We start from the raw sequence: 13,080 nt of genomic DNA, 5'->3' as shown, positions 1-13,080 counted from the left end.
TACTCACACTGTGGGTCTGTGACGGCCACTCTGGTCACCCCGCAGCGGGTAACGGCCTCTGACCGCATTCACGGGCAGCAGCGCCAACAGCTGAAGACACTGATTGAGGTGGAGGAGGTGGGTGGAGGAGGAAGAGCATCCTGAAATAATCACACACACATTTATTAATATTACAACTCAAACAAAATGATGTATGCATAAGAAACAATACAATTAAAGTACATGATATCTCAAGACACTGCAGTTCTCATATCAGTCCATCTTCATTGTTATTTTGATGTCCATTCACATATACGTAACTCAGATGGATGTGTAGCAGGAAATGATGTCAGAGACATCCCTACAATGTTTGGACAATGCCTTAGAACCATAATCTCACTGACTGTGACTTTCCAGCTTGTTGCACTGGTTTGCTAACGAGTGGGTACTTTAGCTGTGGCAGGGTGTTGTGATTGGTGGATATCCAGCTTGGGCTACATGTCTAGCTGAAGACGGATAAATCGGTTCCATATGGACCAAGGCACACATCTGCAAGAAGGCTTTATGAGTCCAGTGGCACCACTATGAAAAACACTCACACACTGTAAAGCTTGTTTTGTTGCTTCAAGTCACCTTTTTGTCTGCTCATTTCAAGCTACAATTTTTTCTCTACTGATGCTCTTGTCAAATTTGTATTAATTAATTAATTTGTCTTGTGTTTTTTTGCTTAATGTGGTTTTACTGAAATTACAAAAACTAAACTCTTCAATCCTGTATACGAGACTATGCACACTAAGGCTACCATTACAAAAACACTGCTTTGAAAACAAAAGGAAAGAGTACCCACACAGCACTGCATACACATCAATCTCAGAGCACCATTAGTGTCCAGCCCGAGGACCACACAACTCCCTGGAATGGTGTATGTGTGTGTGTGTGTTGAAAGAGATGAAGGGCTATCAGATGGCAAACTGTCCTCATTTAGCATTAGCGTTTGAGTGTGTGTGCATGTGAATGCAAATGTTTATGAGAATGTTAGAGGGAGAGCTGACATTCTGCTTTGGCTATGTGAATTTGTATTTTTGTGTTTTGATACACTACTATTTAAAATTTGGGGTCAGTAAGATTTTTTTTTTTTTTTTTAAGAAATGAATACTATCATTCAGCAAGGATGCTTTAAGTTGATCAACAGTTGACAGTAAAGACTTTTACGGTAAGACTTTTTTTTTTTTTCACACAAATATTTTTTCATCTGACACTGGAAATGTACACTTTCATGGATGCTGAAAATGTAGCGTTGCCATCAAAGGAATAAATTAACTTTTTTAAAATATATATGAAAAAAGGGGAAAAAGTTATTTTTAACTGTGATAATATTCAACAATGTAACTGTTTTACATTTATCATCAAAGAAATGCGTCCTTTTTGAGGATAAGAGACTTCTTTTTTTCAAACTGAGGCAATACGCTTACCCAAGAAGTTCATGTTGCATTCACAATTAAGCACTCAGATTTAATATTGTTTTGCTGTGCTTTAGAGGAGATGATACAAAAAAAAAAAAAAAAAACCTTCTTAAGAGAAAGTTTTCAGCTGACGGCATGCTGGGAATTACTGTGCTAAAATTCATTGTTATTCATTGTCAGCACAAAAAAAAAAAACCTGTGAGAAGTTGCTTCTATATTCATTTCCTTTAAATCATTGCTGCTACAGGCATCAAAACAGTCATTTAGTTAAAAATATCTTCAGCCTCAAAATACGGACCAAAACATTGCGTTTTTAAGACAATGCATTTTAGTTCACTTAAGAAAATTATTAGATTAAAAGTGTCAAGACTTGGACTGCCACAGTATAAGATTTTAATTACATGATTATTGTGGCAAAAAGATGGGCTGGCTGACATCTCACATAGTTTGTTGCGTGTGAGTACTGTTATACAGACTGGGTGTTTATTTATATATATATATATATATATATATATATATATATATATATATATATATATATATATATATTATATATATATATATATATATATATATAAATTACATGATTATTGTGGCAAAAAGATGGGCTGGCTTGCGTGTGAGTACTGTTGTACAGACAGGGTGTTCTAAGTCAATTTAAGGACTTTGTCAGACTCACCACTGGAATAGAGGCATAGCTGGTTTCTGGAGGAAATGTGAAAACTGTCGCTGTGGTGACAGGACTGCTTGGTGGAGGAGTAACAATGAGTCCTGCTGTGCAAATGTGAACCTAAGAGAAGACAAATAAGAAGAAATGACAAGTTAATCAACCTTTCCTGAGCTATTCCCACTCCTATATCATCTGGCAAATGGAAGCACGCTATGAGACAGTGAAATTCTGCTTAAGGGATGACACAGAAAGGCATACAACCGAGAGAAATTTGGGCAGATAGCCATACACTTATGTGCACCCGATGACTTCTGTTTAGACAAACAAACTTTAATGGAACAAGAAAGGTTAGAGCTACACGTCAACCTACATTTGTTGTTCATGCCTGAAATCAATTCAGCAAAACACACAACACTAACGGCCTTAAAACCTCATGACCAATGAGAACTTGCCTTTGGGAGACTTAGTCAAGTGTCAAAATAACTTTAATTCGGGTCAGCTTGGAGTACATGAGTGAGAAAAACTGATTCATGACTGGTTGGGTAACACTTTATTCTAGGGTCTCTTAAAGGGATAGTTCACCCCAAAAATTAAAATTCTGTCATTCTGTGTCAGCTGCGTCACACCGATACAGTGTTTTCCGTTCAGATCAAATCACAACAATGTAGGAAACAGATCCAGCGTGACGCAGCTGATACAGAACAATATACGTCCAGTGGATATTCCCCAAAATGGCACCAGGGTGATGCGGAGAAGACAAATTATTGAATAAAGACTTTTTTTTTTGTGCACAAAAATATTCTTGTAGCTTCGTATAATTGCGGATGAACCACTAATATCTCCTTGCTAAGTTTCTGGACTTGAACATTTCAGTTGCATTGCTGTCTATGCAGGGTCAGACAGCTCTCAGATTCCATCAAAAATATCTTAATTTGTGTTCTGAAGATGAACGAAGGTCTTAGGGGTTTAAAACGACATGAGGGTGAGTAATTAATGACAGAATTTTCATTTGTGGGTGAACTTACACTTTAACTAGTTGCTTATTAGCATGCATATTACTAGAATATTAACCATGTATTAGTACTAATTAAGCACATATTAATGCCCTATTCTACATTCCTAATATTACCCAATACCTAAACTTAACAACTACCTTACTAATTATTAATAAGCAGAAAATTAGGAATTTATTGAGGGAAAAGTCGTAGTTAATAGTGAATAAGTGTTCCCTATTCTAAAGTGTTACCACTTATTGCTATTGCTATTTATTTAACAGATAAACATAGCTGTTAAAATGGTTGGTGTCAGCCTTGCTAAGCATAAGCATAGGAGAAGAAAATATTACCAACCCAAAACTTTCAAAGGGTAGTGTAATCAACACAACTAAAAATGGAAATAGACCGTAAATAACATTCCTTGTGTTAAACTGTTATTATAACAATACGTAAAAAACTCAGGAACACTGAAACCTTAAAAATGTCTTTTTGAATGGTTCAATAGAACTGACTCATAAGAGCCAACTGTCAGCAAAACAAATAATATACTGAATCATTTCATATAGCAGACTCTTAAAAGTGTGACATGAACTTGTATTTCTCTCTGTCTGCTGTCTTTGGTCAGTGATCAATCACATGGCATGTTTCCGTAACCAAATACCCATAAAACAAAGATGTCACACTTCAGGTTGCATCCCTCCACCTGTGCAACAGTCTCTCTAGATGTTTTTTAGTTTTCCTTTATGACTAACAAGAGGTCTTAAATCAGGAATAAAAACTGGAGCTTTATGCCCAGACTTTGTCAGAAAACATCAATACCACATGGATAGACCACCTAATGCAATCACAAGTGTGGGTGGTGTATCTTGTGTACGTTATATTAGGCCCTCAGATGTTGGGATCACAGGGCTTCATACAGAAACCACAGAAATAAACACACACTTTCAGGATAAACCGAACCTCTGAGAGACACTACAAACATGCCAGAATCAAACAGATTTGTAGCTGCAGAAATGTTCTGTGTTGTGACATTTAATATCTGGATCAGGTCCTGAGTGAATGATGTGCTCTTTTTGAGTGAAAACACTTCATCTGTGCCACAGCAAATCAGACACAAGAGTCTTCAGACAGACATTCAATCAACATTCCACAAAAAAAAAAAAAATTGAAAAACTCTGCACCTTACTTCTAATAGTATCTAGAGACGAGCTCAAAATAGTCATCATCAGAAAATAGACATGGACATAATTATACAGAAATGATACCATCCGTAATTTACTTTTAAGTTCAATTCAATTTCCTGTTCTCTCCTTCTCTCTGTGCCTGAGGGAAATGCAACCCTTCTGCATATTGTATAACTGTCCTGGGGTAGCATTTGTCATTAATGACATGACTTTTTTTCAACGCTTTTCACCTCAGGTCCAGATTTAGATCTGTACTTCTCACTTCATGACCTGAACGTCCCCAAGCCAATAAGCCCAAACAACAGGCTTCTCCAGCTTAGTCTGCTAAATTCATTACCGGCAATGAAATGAGCATGAAAAAAGGCCAAACCATTTACAATCTGTAAGAACTGACAAAGCTCTCCACGTTAAATAAAGAAAGAGGGGATGTTGTGTCTGCTTATGCAGAGAGTATTAAGACACTTAAAGTTGCAATGATACTAAAATAGTGACAGATCTTTTTTAAGAACTTTGTCATACATCACCTGAGAGACATGTCATTTCACCGGAAGATTGAGTAATGATTAAAAAATGCAAGGTCAAAAAAAACAAAAAAAACATGGATAAATAGTTCACAATAAGATCAATAACGTATTTAGAAAATAGGACAAATTTATATTTCATGCCAACTTTAAGATACTTAAAACTTGAGAATGTCATGACAACTGCTATACATAAATATATACATATATACATATACATATATATACATACATATACATACATATATTATCAAATCAAACAATTATGCATTATGCATTTCTCCGTACTAACTTTAACAGTGTTTTTGTCTCTTTTGTGCCAAATGTTAAAACAGTATTCTTCTCCATGAGCATGTTAACCTGGGAGCTAAAGCTGAATGTTTTCTCCACAGAAATCTCTAAAAGAGTAAGAGTTGGAGGAGTGTGTTGAAGTACATGTGAATCTGTCTGTCTGTCTGTGTGTGTGTGTGTGTGTGTGTGTGTGTGTGTGTGTGTGTGTGTGTGTGTGTGTGTGTGTGTGTGCGCGCAAACGTGTTATCTCCCTGCCACAGGCCCACTCAGCTTCAGGGTACATCACCTCTCAAGTCGCACCCTACAGGTCTGATTGCACAAGGTACTGAGTGAGTCAATGTGTGGGATATGAACAAACTGGAGGGCACACAAACTCTCACAAATACTGTTATTCTTGTTGACACACCACTTCCTGCAGGTGAGAATGACATCAGGGATTGCCGGATTGGATAAAATAAGCCAACAGCTGGATGATAATCACAGCTGCGTACAGGCCTCCTTTTCTACAATGTTGAAATCATGCACATTTCCTTTCCCAAATACTTTTTTCTAAGTAGTAATGTATTGTAATTCAACCCCCCAAATTCATATAAGATTAAAGGGTTAGTTAACACAAAAAATTTAATTCTGTCATCGTTTACTCACTCTAATGTGACTGACATTCTTCTGTGGTATATAAAAGGTTAAATCTTTAAGATCGACAACAACAACAGGAAAATATTTGCTTTTTGTTCTGTGATGTTTTTTAAAGACAGAAACATGGAGGGCATGTCTGAAAGTTGTGTGCTGAAGTGAACATTGCTGCTGTTGTTTTCTGCCACTGATGACAACCGCAATGACCACCGAGCAAAACATTAAAACACACACTAATGAAATGAAAACTCCTGTTCAGTAATTAGAGACGCATCCCTGCTGTGTTTCATAAAGCAGTTGGGACAAAATCAGCCATGGCAAAAAGCGAATGTAAAAGGCGCCTATGCTTCTTACTCTCTTTCATCTCTAAACATCTACACATCCTCATCCTTCCAAATGGCCTCTTTCCCTCAGTTTCCTTTCTTTCTTTCCCTCAAACCAGAAATATATGAGAAAGCAATAAGTCTGTGGTTCATATATTCTAAATGCGTCACAAAAATCGTGTAAATAGATAACTCACTCTCATAAGAGGGCATAACTGCTGCCACACAGGAGGGGGATCACTTTACAGGCTCAAATAGGCTTTTATGAGTTCTGGATAATTATTAGCACTAAAACGCCTAGATAGGAATGTTAAAAAGAGCGTGAGAGAGAAAACATGGGCATGCAAGAGAGGAACAAAAAGGAAGCAAGAATGAGAGAGAGAGAGAGAGAGAGAGAGAGTGAGAGAGAGAGAGAGAGAGAGATAGATGCCTATATTTATAGTACTAGATGACAAAAACAACAGATCAATTGTCATTGTATTTTGCTGTTGTTTGGTTGCTTGACAACATTACTTGTGAAAAAAAGAAGACGACAAGTAGGATGCAGAAAAAAATAAATGAAACATTATGCTGCAGTATGAAAAAGTAAAGGAAAAACTGGGACAAAAAAAATAGTCCAATTATAGACATATATACAGATGCACATAAACAGACTGCAGATGATAAATATTCTGGTTACACATGCAGGAAATGGACTGGTGTCTTGTGCAAATATACTCGCTAGGTGTGAGTACAAAACACTGTGCTGGTTTCATATTAACAAATGATGACGAATTCTGTTGCTTGAGAAACGGTCTCTTTCTTAAAGCGTTAACACATGTTCGCTAAAGCCACCACACATGCTTCCTCATTCCATCTGCACGAATCGGGGTCAGCTTTCACAACACCCCGCCTCAACCGCTCCTTTATGAACATGAAAATGGATCCAAGAGCATACAGACAGGCCGAAACTAAGACGACAGAGGTATAATGTATCTTCTGTTGTGTGTTCAGTGTTTTGTCCCACAGAAGAGGACTCCAGAGAGGTTCTTGGGCAGGTGATGACAAACATCAGGGAGAAACATTTTCCAGTTAGCAGTGTGCTTCTTATACTATCAAATTCACCTGCAAAGAAAGTCTAATACAGACATGAGAAGAGCGGAGATATTGGTTCAACAATTAGAGAATTTCTTCCACTTCAAGTTGGTTCCTGGAAGATTCTTAGAGACCTCCTCCTCAGCAGAACATCTACATGAAATGACATGTCTGTCTACCATCTCCTTAGAGACCGCATTGCTCAGCAACCAGTGGAACAGCTGTGAGGGACTGTCATTCCAGGGTTGCTGCAGTAACCTCTGTGAGCGAGTGCTGGGGGAGTGTCTGATGTGGTGGAGCGCCGTCATGCATCGGTGGTCTCAAACACTCGGACAGCATGTTGGACTGTGTGGAATGAGAGAGAGTAACTCCTGACAGAACAGGAGAGAACAGTAAGCTGGTGTGGACAAGCATCAGAGCTCTGGAGTGTGGGAAGAATGTCTGACATGATGCTGGCTTTTCTTTCCCTTCAAGATATCATTTGTAGCTGTTTGACAAATTCCACCATTTGTCATTTTAACTACTGTTGCACATTCCCTCATTCTTGCCATTTCATCGGCACTCAACAATTATTGTCAGCTAAGGTGAGCTTACTAAAGGAACATACAGAAGTAAACATATCACCACCTTTGAAAAGCACAATACATTTCTCTGTTACTCAAAGTGAAATCACACAGTCTGTTACCGTTTCATCAATCAGTATACAATCTCTCTCTGTAACTGCACTAATTTAATTTGAATAAGTCAAGATCAAGCAACTGCCACAGTCACACTATAGTAAGGTGGGGCAAGAAACTGAATTGTTCTGGTTTAGTTTTTACAAAAAACCTTTGTTGAAATAATGGTTTCTCTGAATAAGAGCACAAAGAACAAATAAATAAAAATCACCCTTTTAAACCATGTCAGAGCAAATGCATACACTACAGTTGAAAATTCAGTAAGTTTTATTTTAAAGAAATAAAAAACTTTTATTCAGAAATGACACATTAAATTGAGTTAAAAGTTGTAGTATCTATCTTAAATGCTGTTATTTGAAACTTTCTATTCAAAGAGTTTTGAAAAAAAACGTATCATGGTTTCTACAGAAAAAAAACACTTTGCAGAACAGCTGTATAATGTATTTTGTACAGTTACTGTATTTTTTGATCAAATTAAAGCAGCACTGGTGAGCATAAGAGACTAATTCCACAGACAAACTTAGTACGGTAGTGTATATAACGACATTTATAGAATACTGAGAGTAAGAAAATTTATACAATATTATCAAAATGGTTAAAAAAAAAATCAAAAAATAATTTTCAGCTACATTGACCAGCCCTGCAAGAAGTTATTTCTTTTCTGAAATAAATCATACCAGTCATACCATAACCAAGCATACGATCAACACCTAAAAAAGAATGGGGAAATGGGGAAATTTGAACAGCATACATTAGCATAACAAGAAAAACTTCTCCAAGTATATGAGAAAGCCTTGTTTTAGGTGTTCATGTCACATATGCTTTGAGACTAGACTTCAATATGCAAAATTCAGGCATTAGTGGGAGTCAGATTTGAGCCAAACTTTCTTCTTTCTATCTTTAAATACATCTGTGCAGATGCTACTTTACTGGGAGTGTGTGTGTGTGAGTGCATGTGAACTTATCAGGCTGTGTAACCATGGACACAGCTGAGAAGCTCATCCTCAGTGAGAAATGATGTCCTTACCACCACTCAGTATGAGTACTAATCTATATATAACATGCAGAGAGAAAAAGTGGATGAGGAACAGGACATTTAGAGGTTAGCGACCATCATGCTGAAATAATCATCACCATTCTCTCCTTTCTTCCATAACCCGGTTTCCCCATCACCAAATCTCTCTATCCATCACAAGGCTATATGGTACTCTGATATACTGCATGAGTGTCGATACATTCATCATCTCTCACCTGTGAAGGTGCGCTGGAGGACAGGCCTCCGCTGAGCTCTCCGATCCGGGCCGCTGCTGTAGGGTTGGAGGAGCTGATCAGAACAGGGCCGCTGATCTCCATGGAGTGTCTCTGGGGTGGAGGGGCCAGGCAGGGCTTATGGGACATAGTCAGAGAGGTGAAGGAGTGACGCTTCTTACTGTTCTTCTTCTCTCCAGTGGCTTTCTGGGAGCCGTTGGCCTGGGGGCCCGAGGAAGAGGAGGACGGTCCTTCACTGAGTCTCCTCCACCTTCAGATGGCTTGTCCAGTTCTATAAGTTGTCGTGCTGCACTGTTAAACTGAAAGTAGAAGAGAGTGTGAATGGAAATAATACTTCATACCACATATTATCATTATTGTAACTAATTTTAGACTTTTGGAAATGTTGCGAACCAGATTCAAACCCACAAATCCCATATGAGCACTTAATATGCATGTGAATTAACTGCTAGGCCACATTTCTCACACTTTCTTTAAATGTAATCTAACATTGAGTGATATACTTGTAGAGAATGAAAGAAGCAGGAGTACACAGAGAAGATAATGAATCTTTAATCAACAAAGAGACACTGTACATAATAACCATTTAGTTGACTTAATGAGAGAGTATTGGATCTACACATCTAAATGTGGCTACATTCACCATCTACAAAAGGGGAAAAAAGTGTCAAGTAAGAAGAGACGAGTAAAAAGTGACTGAAGAGTTCAAAGACTCAGTGGGGCGGTGGGTGTGATGGGATTGCAGGCCAAGTCTGATTTCATGTGAAACTGAAATCAAAGGCAGATGAACAGAGAGTCTCCAGCTAATGACAGAGCAACACCCATCACCCCGAGCAACCGCCTCACTTTCTACACAAATGAGAGCAGCGGATCACATGAAGAACCCTACACAGACTTCACCTAAACATGCACTGATCTAGGTCATGATGAAGACTGATTAAATGCTGCTACAGATACTGAATACAGCTACAAAGTGCTTAGGTGCAGTCTTTGAATGGACTCATTTATTCATACGTAATATGATTTGTGGAAATATTAATAAATTGCACAATATGAGATAAGAACATTGGAAAGAAATTAGACATCATGCTCAAAAAAAAAACAGATGTGGGATCAGCACCATTCGAATGCTTGGTTTCTTATGAAGAATCAGGTGTCCTCAAACTTTTGACTAGTAGAGCAAACAATACTAGACCTGAAGCTACAGCAAATCCTAGAATCAAAACAAGTGGTAACTTCATATGATTCATGAACAACGGTAATAAAATGCAATAAAACTTCAAGATCAGCTCATCATATGTATGTCAGTGTTACCCTTGCAAACTCAGGCAGACATTAAATAATGCATAGATGACTGACACAAAGAGAGACATGTGCCTGATTCCATTTCCATTTTTTGGAAACACATACATTTATGGTGGCAGAAAGTAGCATGGGATCAGAAAAACCTTTTCTCCCCCGTTTCTCTCTTCCAAGCACCTGAGTGAATGTCACTTTTGATGTCACCGGTATCAGAGATTACTTTCTCAAAAGCATTCACTTGGAAAAAGTCTAGTTTAGAGAAAATTGCCAGGGCTTTTGTGTAAGCTCAAAGCCTCCACCCCTCTCCTCCCTTCTCCTTTCACTCTGCGTGAGAGGGATGCTATTCAAGCAGCACCGTTCTGACAGAAACTATTTTTGAATGCCTTTTGATGGTTATTTTTTCTCACTGGTTAGACACGTGGCTGGTGGAGAGCTCACGCTGGCTCTGCCAGGGTTCATAAAGGTTTTTGCCTATGTTTATGAGAGGAGGGACATGAGGTGTTGTGAGATGTAAGCTGCTGCAACATGTGAAGTTAGCCATGATAATTTGTGCCTATGCTTGTTTGAGGTTAAGTGATTCAAGAGAGCAGTGTTTAAAGACAAGGCTGCTCATGTTTTGAGATCTGCGTCAGAAAAATGAAAAGGCTGATGAGGGTTTAATACAGCTCAAATAATTAGCAAGAATTTGAAGGGATCTCAGAGATCTGGATGCTTAAAGAGACGTGTGTTTCAACAAGAGCAGAAACACAGAAATGGTGGGGGGTGAAAGACTCTTAAAAGGGTGGAGAATATTTTGAAGGTTTCCAAAACAAAAGTTGAAGAGTATAAATCTAAAACATTAAACGTGAAAACGTCAGGGAACAATGATAGTTTTAAATGCACTGATATGACTCACCTCTACATAAGATATGGGGAAGATGCCAATTTTATCTCCCAGCATGCCTTCCGCCCAGTTCTCATCCACACGACGAATCACAGTAAGAATATCATCCTGAGGGCAGACAGAAAAAAATAGGTTTCTTGTTATTCAGCCAGAACCCCTCACAGCAAGTTGTTAAAAAGTTCAGATGTGTAACTCGAAGGCATCAATGAAAGCCAGGCATTTGTTTTTTTAATAAAAATCTTTCCAAAGAACAAATGGCTCGAAAGGATCAACACTTATGTTGCAAGCAGCAGAAAATGTTTTTACTTCTCCAACATTAAAGCAGTGCTGTTAGCTCACCCCAAAAGTATTCACCCTCACATCTTTCCAAAACTGTATTATGCTCATTTTTAGTGGAACATACAAAAAAGAAATGATGCTTCATTTTCCATGCAAAGTAAGAATAGTGACCTTGGGGTGAATCTAAAAAGGCTGCAAAAAATGTTCATTGTTATTTTATGACACCCAATGCATTAACTAATGGTAAAGTGCTACCATTTGATTTTGAACTAGTGAATAGAAGAAGGTATGTGTGAATGAGAGAGTAAAGATAAAGGTTGAGTTCTGTGCAGTGAGTAGATGTCCAGCACCTTTGAAAATGGCAAGCAGTCCTTGTCAGCCTCCTTGTCTTTCAGCTCAAAGTCATACAGGGCCTTACACTGAGGGGGCGGCTGTGGGAGAGGTTTGATGACCTGGACAAAGTTGGTGGGGAAGAATCCATGGACTCCGCCCATCTCTCCATGGTACCAGTTTTCATCCACCTGTCGGCGCAGGATGATGATGTCACCCTTGCTGAATTTGAGATCTCCGGATTCTTTGCCATCATAGTTATATAAGGCCTTTGCACACGGTAGCTGAGGAACTCCCTGCAGTAAAGAGAAAGAGAGGATTACTAAAAGTTGGAGTTCAGGGTTTCCAAAGTAACTTGGATTCATGGTTAATGCAAGATCAGCACTCAAAAGCACATTCATTTTTCAAACTCATAGGACAGGCGAAGGGTGACCGTGATAACCACAGCCGGCTTTCATAGAGTGTGACCATGTGTGGAGTGGAGGAGGGTGTTAAGTGTAAAGTGAAGGCAGAGATTCTATAATAAACCCTTTGCTGCAAGGTTTTTTAAAACCTATACACTGCTATCTTTTGAGCCTATCACATACTATCCATAACATGGACATCTGCAGTATGAAAAGAAGCAAACAACCACATATATACAAGTCTTTGCTCAGCTATACAGTAGAGAAAACTATCACATAAGCTCAATGCTAGCTTTTGTGCTGCATATGAGCAATCAGTCTGTCTGGCTTGTCTTTCAGCCTGACCTTGTAGGCTTGTCTCTCTGTTTGACTGTGAAGCGGGCTGCTTTTTTTCTGTCTTCCTTGCACCGTCTGTGTTGCTTAACTTACTGACTGCCTCCTTGTCTGACAATCCCAAAATGCCCTGGGATATGCCAATAGATTCACGACGTTGTGGGGCAAGCCCATTTATCAATGTGCGTGGAGTTTTATGGTGCAGAAACCAGTCGTCTGGAACTGGTCAAAGCTCCTTTCAGGCCTGAGAACGATCCACAGCCAGAGAGAGGGAGGAGGCAGCAGACACAGTCCTGCTCAACTGAATGAACCCTTTTCAGGCAAACTTTTCTAGAGAGTGGCCCTCTGTACAAAAGCCCAGAATATCCTCATGAATGACTGAAATGTGTTGGAAATGAAGGAAAGAAAGAAGAGAAGTGGACAGTGGTGTGGGCTCATAGGTAGTTAGGTAAGAAGGAAATAAGGGAGGA

The 13,080-nt window shown here is 38.7% G+C and overlaps 1 protein-coding gene across 1 annotated transcript in view; it reads right to left on the bottom strand.

Annotated features, from left to right (window-relative positions):
• LOC109112694 (E3 ubiquitin-protein ligase SH3RF1) overlaps positions 1–13,080 on the bottom strand; it is a 44,907-nt gene that overhangs the window by 6,413 nt on the left and 25,414 nt on the right. Inside the window, 8 exon segments of the mRNA XM_042755851.1 lie at positions 8–39; positions 41–121; positions 123–140; positions 2,122–2,232; positions 9,062–9,318; positions 9,321–9,378; positions 11,277–11,372; positions 11,894–12,169. Coding sequence (XP_042611785.1) covers positions 8–39; positions 41–121; positions 123–140; positions 2,122–2,232; positions 9,062–9,318; positions 9,321–9,378; positions 11,277–11,372; positions 11,894–12,169 — 929 coding nt within the window.

The sequence above is a fragment of the Cyprinus carpio genome, unplaced genomic scaffold, assembly GCF_018340385.1.
Source record: "Cyprinus carpio isolate SPL01 unplaced genomic scaffold, ASM1834038v1 S000006753, whole genome shotgun sequence".
In the NCBI taxonomy this organism is placed as follows: domain Eukaryota; kingdom Metazoa; phylum Chordata; class Actinopteri; order Cypriniformes; family Cyprinidae; genus Cyprinus; species Cyprinus carpio.
The sequence above is the reverse complement of the archived record's forward strand: the minus strand, read 5'-3'. Positions and strand labels throughout refer to the sequence as shown.